Here is a 10,952-nt window from a genome sequence, read left to right as displayed (position 1 = left end):
CGATTTCCATGAGTTACAGCGTCGCCAAATTTGCGGTACATTTTTCACCTGTGTTTGGTTGACCGGCATTTGTGTTTTGTTGATATAACGCGTCACTATCATGAATCAGAATAAGGAATCATAAAATTTCCGAACAATCCAACTTGAATATATTTTTTTTTTAATTATTTTTCATTATATTCTGGGGCTGGTTTCCATGAGTGGCAATATCGGTAGACAGATGATCACGTGACTTCGTAACTGGGTTTGCAAACTTCTGTGCGTGTTTCATCTGCGTTTGGTTGTCCAGGGTTTGTTTTTTGTTGGTTATAAAGCGTCACCGGTGATCAACGTGAATCGAAACCAATTTCGTAATACAAAATAAAAACGTGAGTCTTTCAACAGTGTTTGTTTCATCCATTTAATTCAGACTATTCAATTGAATATTTTTCGTACGTATTTTCCTAATTGTTCCCATCTTAACCTAACCAATGTAATATTTTTGTTCGAATTTTCAATCATTTGTATACGATTACAGATCCTCCACACCAGAGCGTTAATATAAAATTACCACAATGGCAGCGGCAATGCCTATAAACCCAAAACCGTTCCTTAACGGATTAACTGGTAAGCCAGTTATGGTGAAACTAAAGTGGGGTCACGAGTACAAAGGCTACTTGGTATCAGTCGACGGCTACATGAATTTACAGCTCGCCAACACAGAGGAACACGTCGATGGTAATTGCACCGGTAGCCTAGGAGAGGTTCTGATCAGATGTAATAACGTGATGTATATTCGAGGGGTAGAGGAAGAAGATGAAGAGGGAGAAATGAAGGATTAATTAAACTACGGGATTAAGTTGTAATATTATCTTTTGTAAACAGATCAATTTCAAAGTACAATTCCTCTGTATTAAAATACACATTTTTTAATTATAATTAATACCATATGCAACTTTCTTCATCTGCCGTCAACTTATCAATGTTGTAGAAAATTGTGTCCCATTTTTGTTGCTTTTCACTTGTTTTACATCTTTTACTTGTGACGTAGATTACTATACCATTTTTGGTACATTAGCAATTATTGGCTTGGGTCTGACCCGAAACACTAATTTTTTTTTAACAATAGCTCTGACGTTGTACTCTGTTCGAGTTGCCGAGTCAGACAGACTCTTCTCCACTTTTTGACCGTTTTCATCGTAATGAAATTTTTCCAACACTGCAAATGGCTTATCCAGAGACACCTCTTTACCGTACAATATATGATGACCTACTATCAATATTGGAGTTCCAGTTTTTGTGTAATGTAGATCTCCGATGAATTGGTCGTTCAAAGGCTGATTTGTACGTGACTCCAGGTCACCTTGGAGCTCAATAATGCCCCATTCGTTAGTATCTGCGCCGTCTCTGAAAGACGAGTTAAAAGGGTGATGTGTTTTCAAAGAGAACACTTGGCTTCACTTCCACGTTTATTGTATTTTAAATTATTGAGAATTCCCAGAAATCACGTGTTTCTTAATAGTTCGAATGTGGTAATAACGAATACGGTCACCGGGTATATATGCTAGCGAATGAATGGTACTTCCTTATGTTCTGCTAACTTTTTTATCTGTATAATCATCGCACGCCTCTGCTCCCGGTTGTGTCAAATTTCGAATAAAAATCTAGTCGAATAACTAGACGAAAGAGTGCCAAAAGAAAGAAGTAAGCGTGTGAAAACACTATGGAAAACACATAAATCGAAGAAACTATTCGTTGGCCATAGAGTATGTAAGTAATATGATAGCGTTGTGATAGTCGAAAACAGACGTATTGCTGGCAGTTTGATATTATTAATTAACAAATAAAACTTGACTCTGAAGCAAACAACACGAGAATTTAATTTTTATTCATAATTTCTAAGGAAGAAATATTCTCGTTCCGTAATTAAAAACAGTTGTTTTCTGAATAACAGCTTATCCGATCGGAGCAGCTTCTATGTAAGATGTGTAGAGTTTATGGACGTCAATTCAGCGAAGCACGTGTAGCTCGGTGACGCTAGCTGGTGGCTTACGAAATGTTCGACAAAAGTTGTTGAGTACTTTTTCCTAATTTAATAACCGTTGACTGTCGGTCCGATGTAAATATGTCAACCTGTAAGATACACAATTTTAAGCTGTACAATCTCGAGCCCAAAGCCATCATCTGTTTGTGTTACGAACCGAAACATGGTCATCTGGTTCTTTGCAGGTTAGCTCCATGCATATTTACATTTGTATTTCTTGAACAAAAAGATCGAATAACAAATCACGGATTCAACGATTTATATATTCGAAACTCTCTTTCAAACCGTCGGTTTTAAAATCTGTTAAATCAGTCGAATGATAATACGGTTAAGTAATATTTTTTTATTTTGTTTATTATTTATTATATCTCAAAGAAAATTGAAATGGCAATCAATAAGAACCTTGATAAAAACCTATGTGTATATTTTATTGATAGAGAAGGCCATTTACAGATAACGAAACTGACGAATCAGGCTCAATTGATAAATATCATTCGCAAATTTTAAACACAGAAAATCATATTTCAGAAGCGACAACTCGATTGAAATATGGAATGTGAAAGAGGCACCGTTCTTGGAAAGGACGATATCTGGACACCCGGAGAGTTCGGTAGAAACGGTATTGTGGGTGAGAAAGAGGCTGTTCTCAACAGGCCTAGTAGGAATGGTAATAGAGTATGACCTGGGAAGTTTGGCGCCAAAATACGAGGTAGCAGTAACAGGTGGAGCAGCATGGTGTATGGACGTGAATAAATCGAAGACACAGATAGCAGTTGGGACAGAAGATGGTTACATAAACACGTTCAACGTGACGGACGATTACCTGATATACGATAAAATATTTGACAAACAAGAGGGTCGAATATTATGCATAAAGTGGGACATTACGGAGCAAATGATATTCACTGGATCCATCGATACAGTTAGAATATGGAATGCAGTTTCAGGTCACGCCGTTCACAGAATGACGACATCTAGGAAAGAGGCAAATAAGGAAACAATCGTCTGGTGCCTGGCTGTGACCAATGACAATGTGGTTGTGTCTGGAGATTCCAGAGGAATCCTTTCGTTCTGGGATCCGAACATGGGAACGTTGATAGAGTCCCACCAAAGTCACACTGCCGACATCCTCGCGGTCGCTATGAGCAGTGATATGAACACTGTTTACTGTGCAGGCGTAGATCCGACCGTTTGTACCTACTCAAAAATCACTATCAAGTCCAGCGGCAGGTGGGTGAAAGGCATCGAAAGGCGCCTCCATGAACACGACGTTAGAGCTCTGGTAGAATCAAATGGGAAACTGTATTCAGCCGGCGTCGACGGGCACTTGGTGCAGTCCGCGTACCCACCAAAAACCATGATAAAGTATCCTCCCATTTTACAGTCTCCCTGCGTCCTGATAAGTGAAATGTCAAGGTGCATACTCTTGAGGTACAGCAACTACCTAGAACTGTGGAAACTTGGATCCATCAGCAGAAAGGCGCAGCAGAATTTTCAGCCTGGCACAATGCATCAGCTCGAAGAAGAGCCGACGAATTTACTACAGCTCAGAACAAAGGCCAGTGAAAGCATAATATCTTATGCCATAACTAACGACTCAAAAATGATAGCTTACTCAACGAATTCTTACATTAGGATTTTCAACTTTGATGTCGTGAATAACGACCCTGTTCTCTCACGGTACGAAACGTCAAATTTACCTGTGCACAAAGCGCACAAAATGTTATTCAGCCCTGATAATTCTAGGCTTGTATTGGTCGATGGTAGCAAGACAGATAATGATGAAATAAAGATAATATTTATGAAGAATCAGACGGGCTCCTTAAATTACGAAAGAACCATATTCGTCGGAAAAGAACTAGTCGATAATGTTAATTTGATCTGTTTCTCACCGGATGGTGAATACCTAGTCTGTGCCGATTATCAAAATAACATTGCTGTCTATCACGTCAAAAAAGATCTCGCCATTCGTGCACTTGAGCTGTGGTCACTGCCTAGGTACAAATGCCCACCGACTGCGATGGCTGTTCAAGAAAATACGTTGAATCTAGTTATTGTGTATTCTGATCACAAGGTAAGTAAAAAAAATGCTTGGGTGTTGAAAATAATGGTTGGATTATGCAAATAACGCGTTAATTCACGCTATTTTATTTTTCAGATCGTCGAATATAGTATTGCAGACAAACACTATACGCAGTTTTCTACAAACTTAGAGGAAAGATTACCAAAACAATGGCTTTCTCGAGCTATACCTGTCAGTCATATAACATTTGACCCAAGGAACGAAAATTTAATAATAATGCACGACAACACGATGATCTGCGTTGTGGATAAGGCGAAAAATTTGCCCAACTCAGGAGCAAAAATTTTTAGATTAGATAACGGGGACTCTATGGATAACAGTCATCATGAAACAAGTGCAGTTTCTCAAGGAGCTTTTCGAATTGTTAAAAAATATAAGGTAAGTCAAGGCTCATGCCTAATTAAACTAGAAACAAGACAGAGTGAATGCATCATTGCATGTTCCTCTCTATTTTAACAATCATGTTTATTCGACATTATTTCTGATGCATTACAATGAAAAATCATTTATATCCTGTTTTGATTTGAACATCTTTGTTTCAGAATTTAGTACACCTTGGTTGGTTGGTCGATGATGAAATGGTAGCGGTTGAACTAAATCCGGTCACATTGACAGAGAATTTACCACCTTCGCTTAAACAGAAGCGATTTGGCATGTAGAGCATTCATTAAGACACTGATACCACATGTGCGACGATACATTGGACAAAGTAAAATGAAATTTTCAACTTTTACTTTACCGTTATTCCTCATATAATCCTGATAATTCCTAGTGATCCGTTCTACACGTTATTAATGTAAAATATAATTTGAACGTGAACTTCGAGTAAGTACGAACACGCGAATGACAAGTAAAAAACAAATTCAAAATTTCACATCTTATTATTATATTATTAATCAATTCGAAGATGTTTAATTGGTATCAGAAAATTACAGGATCTTGGATACGATCCAAAAATAGAGAAAGAGTATCTGTTGTTTATAACAAATAAATTTTTATTGCATTGTATATTCGACTTGAGAGAGTAGAATATTTAGAAATTATACACAAAAATCAGGCGATTTTTGTAACATGTACCTATATAATGGGAAAATATTAGCTACAGTTTCACCGCCTATGTGTTCTTTCAGCATTTTGCCTAGCTATTTCCGGATTAAATTGCGAATTATATTTCTGTTGTATAACAGGTTTTGGGACTTCCTTCACTGCGGGTTCGATTGGGTCTCCGTTCAATTTAGCTAACAGCATCTTAGTCTTTAATTTTTCAGCATTTTCCCGTCTTAATCTCTCTGCTCTCAATTTTTCTAAATCTATAGTAGGCGTAGGGGTAGGCTCTTCAGTTTTCAACCTCTTATGTTTTTTTGATTTCTTTCTCTTGTGTTTTTTGTATCTCTTGCGATCATTGTCTCTAGTACAAGACTCCGAGTCACTGGAATCCCGTTTTCTTTTCACAGATTCTGTAGTTTTTAATTTTTCTTTCTTCAAATTTGGTGACGATGTAGACGGCAGTGTTGAGCCTATTATCTTCATGTATTTCCTGATATCGTTTATTGGGTCGTTTAGGAGTTTATTTTTTATCCCTGCCTCCTCGTATTTTTCAGTTTCGATAAGCCTTTTTGGGAGTTCATTGTACCAGCTTTTGTTTCCAGTAGCTTCATTTGTATCTTGTCCCAAATAAGTCAAATACCCGATTTGTTTTTCGTACTTTTCCTGTTCCTCCTTTTTCTCAATTTCATGATCAGCATTTGGTTTACTGTAATCAGTTTTGCCACCTTCAATGTCAGCGAAAAAATTGACGTGCTCTAAGGGGGCTTCTGACGTTGTTGCTTGCCCAGTGCCTTCATCCTTTGCATCTGCAACTTGACGACCGTCGTACCTCCGCCGTGCTTGGTCTCTGAGAAAATTAGTCCTAGCTTCAGTTTCCTGAGAAAATGATATATAAACAGTTGCCGATAAGTTATTGTTTACTTAAAAAGAAATCACGTTCTTAGGTATTTAGAAATGCAAAAGATGCAAGACAAAGGATTTGTTAAATATTTGCCTAATCTTCTTATCGTAAACATTGACTATATTAGTGCAAAACGAGTTCTTACGGCTTTTTGGACCCGGGCTTTTATAGCCTTTTCTTCTTCGGCAGCTTTAGCTTCGTCTCGACGTACCCTTGCAATGTTCTCTTTGGTGCGAACGTGCCATCTATAGAATGAAAAGAAAATAAAAAATGATGGAAATACGAACATTATGAAGAAGTACCTAATTTTGATGGATTGAAGACTTTTAACATAAATAATCATTTGACATGAAAGCTATTTCATGAAGTGTCCGATCATACGTATAACCTAAAAACAACAAATTTTTTCAATCAATTTTGTCACTCACCGTTTTTTGGGTAAGATATTCATAGTGACTAGATTTAAAGAATTATAACAATTGTATGCCTGCCAGGAGCGAAATCGACAACGCGTGTATTGATATTCTTTTTGAAAAGGTTGGAAAAATTTAATCTGACATTTCACAAAAGTAAATAGCAGTGTGTTTCGCAACGCCTGCGTCTGCCTCTTTGTTCAAATCTTTGACTTCCGGTTACGTTCGGAATTCGAATACAGATATTTGTATCGATTAATTTTAAAAAAAAGAAAGTTAATGCTGCAACAATTTCTAAATCACATTACTGAGAAAAATTATTCAGCTAAATTATCGACATTGAATTTACGTATGGGTTTAATGATTATCCTATCTACATAAAAAAGAGAGAAAAAAAAAAAAATACATCTCAGATCACTCTCGAAAATAATTAGAATGTTCGAATCTTAGAGGATTGAAGAAATTTTTGTTGACGTAGAAATTGACATAAAATTACAGAAATTCGTGAAAAAAATTTATAAGAAGAAATAATGTCGTCTAAGAAAAAATAGGAAAGATTTGCAGGAAAATTCGAAAGATCTATCAAAGTATATTTGTATAGCATTTTGCAAATAGAATTTACAAATTTTGCAGAGTTAGGTAGATGAATTAAGAATTCGCACGAAGTGAAGAAAAGACGTTGAATTACATGTACATGTTAAAATTTTAAGGAATTTGTAGAAAAAAATCGTGTGATCGCTTAGTAATCATCCAAGAAATATGCGTCGTTGATGAGTTATTGGAACGGCATCGGGTTCCGGTGGTGGGCTGATTGTTCGTTTTGGAGAAATATACATGGGTCCGTGAAATTCCAAGCAATACTCTTGCTGCGAAGATCGCCATCCAACAACGCCTGTACTGGTCTTTGGAATTGGTGGCGAAGCCGCCAACTTATGCATAAAACGTTTAGTTATTGATGCATCATTTTTTTCGCGTTTTACGAATGTATCCTCTGGAAGCCCGGCCTTAACAGCTTCCTCGGCAAGTATCTGCGGCGTATAAGGAAAACATTTATAGCATACACGTATTATGTATTGTCTTGATCAGTACGACCGTTTTTACACACTATTTTATTCATAATTACATTGCAAGTAACAATAATTCGATAATCACCCGTTGAAAATTTTCCCCACTCAAATAGTCGTATTTCTTATTCCAACTGATTTGTGATTTGCGTTCTTGACGGATCACTTCCTTTCTGTCGAGAGTTATAAAATTATGTGCATAATGTGAGAAAAACATTTCTTTTGTGATTTTTACTTGATTCTAATAAATCAATCAATATTATAAAATGCAAGTTATTATATAAGTGGCCTTTCTTTTTATGTATGTGAATGTAATGATTGTTTGAAAAAATTGAAAAAGCAATGAACAGTAGATTCAGTTAAGTAATCTAGAAATGAAGCGGGTATAAATATTTGTTAGATAATTGTTTTAACAATTTTCTAAAATATAGATTCAAAAGCGAAGTTGGGAGTGAATTTCTTACTGTATTCCATCTTGTACAATGGGTCTTTTAGACGGATCACCCGTATCGCGAACGTACAAAATTTGAACGTCGTTCTTTTTGTCATTTTTAGTAGGCTGTTTTGAATGAGTTTCTATTTTTTGTTCTTTATCGTTTGTCACGGAAGACGTGCTCATTTGGTATGCAAATATCTTGTTTTATTGTAACAACTTTTGATCCGAGCACCGTGTTGATTGCAGATAACATGAGTCGACCCAAACGGTAGCTGGGAGCCGTTCTTTCGGACTTGATAATTGTTTGATCAATGTCTGTGCGTGACGCGTGTCAGCCACACGACGCTGAATGGCTTGTGCTCAGAACCTCGAAGTATCAAGTTTACATAAAGAATGCGCGGTTAAACTTGAAAAAACGGATTTTTATAATACAATAAGTTCAAGAAAAAAATTGGGAAACTGGGAATGCTGTGCTGAATAGACAGTTGAAATTGAACCAATTTCAAGTAATACTTTTTCAAACTTTACGATTCAACGATGTTACTATATCGACTGCAAAGGGTGAAGCTGGTGAAGAAGATGTTTGAAAGCCAAAAAATGAGATTATCTCAAACAGGTAAGAGGTTTGATTAGCTGAAACAAAGGTTTGATTAACTGAAATAGACGAAGGTTTGATTAACTGAAATAGACGAAGGTTTGATTAGCTGAAACAGACAAAAAGTTTGATTAGCTGAAACAGGCAAAGGTTTGATTAGCTGAAGCAGATAAAGGTACGGTAAGTACAATGACGCAAGTCCCGCAATACCCTGACAAAAAATAAGTCGAGTCCAAAATAGAATTCGCTTCAATATTCGTTGCTTTGATAATTAATTCTATTGATGAAAAAAAACATTCTGAATTTTTTGAATCGACATCTTTTACTGTATCTAGTTATTATTGTGAATATAGTTTTCGACTGAACTTTCTATAGTTCTGAGTGCAGTCGTTGAAAAATTGGTTCGTTACCCTGAAACAGAAAATAATACAATTAGTTAAACGATTATTTCTGTATACATCAGATATATTTCATAAATACTTACGCCAAGATTCTCAACTATCACTACACACTACCGAGATTTTTGACCCTGCGCGTTGAGTTGACCGCGTATTTCAAATGCTACGCTCTCTCTCAAAACTGAAAAGTATCAAGTCCACGCGCAAAAAGGCGTCGTCGAACTTGAAAACTTCAGTATTCGTAATCAAATTTATTGAAGAGCTGAAAGATCAGCACATCGAGAGTGCGTACCTTTTTTTATATACTTTTTGCAAAATCGACTCACAAAAGATGAATCCGATTCCTGTTATTAACTTATACGTAAAAAGGTGCGTCCAACTCTCAATAAGGCGCGACCGATTAAACTGTCAAAAATTTGTAATATCTAGAACTTGTCTCAAAAAGTCTGTAGAAACCCAATCCACATCTGAATCTTTTTTACTCAGACACAGTGCAATGCGGATTGTTGTTCTCAGATTACAAATCGAATCCGGGAGGGAGGTTGGAGGGCATGCATTATTGTGTGGCGTGACGGTCGGCGGTCCTCTTCGACGCGAAGTCTTCGAGCTCAGCATCTATCCCCATCTAGCGTACCACGGAAAGCGATAGATGGTTCAGAGATGCGTTTTGCCCATTCAAACGATCACAGAGATCAATTGAATGGAATAATGATCGGTAATATCTGAATAATTGAATTGAATAACGACTGAAAAATGGTTGCAGAGTGACAAGAAGTGGGATGATCAACATCATAGATATGCAAATGGTTACAAATGGTCCAGAGACTCGTGTACGGAGTCTTTGAGGAGAAAGATTTTTGTGATCGTTTGATGCTGTGGATTACAAAAGTTAGTATCATCACGGTACATCACGACCTTCCTACCCTTACTTGTTTACCAACGGAACCACCCAACGGAACAGACAGATTCACACACACATGCATAATCCCCGCGACGGATCCCAGGACGTCCACCTGCCTAACCGATTACCTATATTCGATCTAAACGATTCTCCATTTTTTCCAACACACATCATTCTTCATCATTTGCGCCGTGGGCACTGACTTACATTTTCGTTGGTTACCTGTTGGGAGCAAAATGTTTTTGTATCATAGTCTGCCTATTCGGAATACAGTACCGCGGTTGATTCCACCAAGCCTAATACTGTATGTACTATTTTAGTAAATGCTGGCAGACTATCGGTACATCAACCTTTTGTAAAATGATTAAAAACATCCTGTATACCAATTAGGATTTTTCTAAGCGAGCTAAGCCTGCAGTTGATCAATACTTGTTGGCTGTTAAAATATTGAAAATGATATATAATATAAGGTGCAATTTGATTACGTTACGTTATGCCAGACCTCAAAATTCATCTATTAAACAATAATTTGAATAATTGAATACGTGCAAACCTCAGGTGAACCCACTACTTAAACGACGTTATTGGTAAATTCGAACGTAGATTATTACATAGCGTAGCGAAATACGATTCGATCTCGCGAATGCCGAGTAAGTGATGGGTACCTGTCGCGATGCTCATTCCACTTTAGCAACGTGCAAAATTTTAAACTTTAAGTAAGCTGCGGTGAATTAAATTGCAAAAAAAAAAATTTATTTGCCTGAAATTCAAACATCGTTGCGATCGTGAATGAGCCTATGAATGCAGCTAGGAAATCGAAGATTGTGTAACAATTGTTACCGCCACGCCACGTGACAGAGGAATACCAGGGAAATACCCGTAACCTAAACACGTGCGAACTCACCAATGTTGCCGAGCAATGGAGAAATTACTCGGACGTCTCTGCTCAAATCTGTGAAAAACAAGAAAGAAGACTCAAATTAATTTAGCAAACTTGCGTTTCAGTTTCCAAATTGATTATTACTGTTGTCTACTTTCATATTTATTCACTGCATGTTACGCGAGAACGAAATTCCGGTTTTAAATGTACC

General features: G+C 37.0%; 5 protein-coding genes across 5 annotated transcripts; 2 read left to right on the top strand and 3 right to left on the bottom strand.

Moving 5' to 3' along the window:
* Nucleotides 1–248: 248 nt before the first annotated feature.
* LOC124415009 (small nuclear ribonucleoprotein F) lies at nt 249–922 on the top strand. The gene is made up of 2 exons (XM_046896234.1): nt 249–368; nt 518–922. The coding sequence occupies exon 2, from the start codon at nt 555–557 to the stop codon at nt 819–821; it is 267 nt and encodes an 88-aa protein (XP_046752190.1). The 5' UTR covers nt 249–368; nt 518–554; the 3' UTR covers nt 822–922.
* Nucleotides 870–1,713, bottom strand: LOC124415008 (chromosome transmission fidelity protein 8 homolog). The gene is made up of 2 exons (XM_046896233.1): nt 1,581–1,713; nt 870–1,386 (listed from the first exon to the last, which is right to left on the bottom strand). The coding sequence occupies exons 1-2, from the start codon at nt 1,598–1,600 to the stop codon at nt 1,035–1,037; spliced, it is 372 nt and encodes a 123-aa protein (XP_046752189.1). The 5' UTR covers nt 1,601–1,713; the 3' UTR covers nt 870–1,034.
* A 292-nt stretch (nt 1,714–2,005) lies between these two features.
* On the top strand, nt 2,006–4,837 carry LOC124415003 (U3 small nucleolar RNA-associated protein 4 homolog). The gene is made up of 4 exons (XM_046896228.1): nt 2,006–2,208; nt 2,552–4,097; nt 4,182–4,484; nt 4,649–4,837. The coding sequence occupies exons 1-4, from the start codon at nt 2,105–2,107 to the stop codon at nt 4,763–4,765; spliced, it is 2,070 nt and encodes a 689-aa protein (XP_046752184.1). The 5' UTR covers nt 2,006–2,104; the 3' UTR covers nt 4,766–4,837.
* Nucleotides 4,838–5,106: 269 nt separating this feature from the next.
* On the bottom strand, nt 5,107–6,642 carry LOC124415004 (leukocyte receptor cluster member 1 homolog). The gene is made up of 3 exons (XM_046896229.1): nt 6,483–6,642; nt 6,200–6,299; nt 5,107–6,029 (listed from the first exon to the last, which is right to left on the bottom strand). The coding sequence occupies exons 1-3, from the start codon at nt 6,503–6,505 to the stop codon at nt 5,214–5,216; spliced, it is 939 nt and encodes a 312-aa protein (XP_046752185.1). The 5' UTR covers nt 6,506–6,642; the 3' UTR covers nt 5,107–5,213.
* A 503-nt stretch (nt 6,643–7,145) lies between these two features.
* LOC124415007 (uncharacterized protein C20orf85 homolog) lies at nt 7,146–8,232 on the bottom strand. Its single transcript, XM_046896232.1, has 3 exons — nt 7,996–8,232; nt 7,620–7,704; nt 7,146–7,495 (listed from the first exon to the last, which is right to left on the bottom strand). Exons 1-3 carry the CDS (start codon nt 8,148–8,150, stop codon nt 7,214–7,216), a joined length of 522 nt encoding a protein of 173 aa, XP_046752188.1. The 5' UTR covers nt 8,151–8,232; the 3' UTR covers nt 7,146–7,213.
* Nucleotides 8,233–10,952: the final 2,720 nt, after the last annotated feature.

This window comes from Diprion similis, chromosome 14, assembly GCF_021155765.1.
Source record: "Diprion similis isolate iyDipSimi1 chromosome 14, iyDipSimi1.1, whole genome shotgun sequence".
Taxonomy (NCBI): domain Eukaryota; kingdom Metazoa; phylum Arthropoda; class Insecta; order Hymenoptera; family Diprionidae; genus Diprion; species Diprion similis.
This window is presented reverse-complemented; position numbering and strand designations above follow the sequence as displayed.

Bases quoted from the DNA above. Each gene is read 5' to 3' on its own strand.
- LOC124415009 (XM_046896234.1), top strand. From the start codon at position 555: ATGGCAGCGGCAATGCCTATAAACCCAAAACCGTTCCTTAACGGATTA.
- LOC124415008 (XM_046896233.1), bottom strand. From the start codon at position 1,600: ATGATTATACAGATAAAAAA. The intron at 1,387-1,580 runs GTTAGCAGAACA...CTCGTCTTTCAG, and splicing joins ATGATTATACAGATAAAAAA to AGACGGCGCAGATACTAACG.
- LOC124415003 (XM_046896228.1), top strand. From the start codon at position 2,105: ATGTCAACCTGTAAGATACACAATTTTAAGCTGTACAATCTCGAGCCC. The intron at 4,098-4,181 runs GTAAGTAAAAAA...TTTATTTTTCAG, and splicing joins TTGTGTATTCTGATCACAAG to ATCGTCGAATATAGTATTGC. The intron at 4,485-4,648 runs GTAAGTCAAGGC...TCTTTGTTTCAG, and splicing joins GAATTGTTAAAAAATATAAG to AATTTAGTACACCTTGGTTG.
- LOC124415004 (XM_046896229.1), bottom strand. From the start codon at position 6,505: ATGAATATCTTACCCAAAAAACG. The intron at 6,300-6,482 runs GTGAGTGACAAA...TTCATTCTATAG, and splicing joins AATATCTTACCCAAAAAACG to ATGGCACGTTCGCACCAAAG. The intron at 6,030-6,199 runs GTAAGAACTCGT...TCATTTTCTCAG, and splicing joins AAGCCCGGGTCCAAAAAGCC to GAAACTGAAGCTAGGACTAA.
- LOC124415007 (XM_046896232.1), bottom strand. From the start codon at position 8,150: ATGAGCACGTCTTCCGTGACAAACGATAAAGAACAAAAAATAGAAACT. The intron at 7,705-7,995 runs GTAAGAAATTCA...AACTCTCGACAG, and splicing joins ATTGTACAAGATGGAATACA to AAAGGAAGTGATCCGTCAAG. The intron at 7,496-7,619 runs GTGATTATCGAA...TATACGCCGCAG, and splicing joins GTGGGGAAAATTTTCAACGG to ATACTTGCCGAGGAAGCTGT.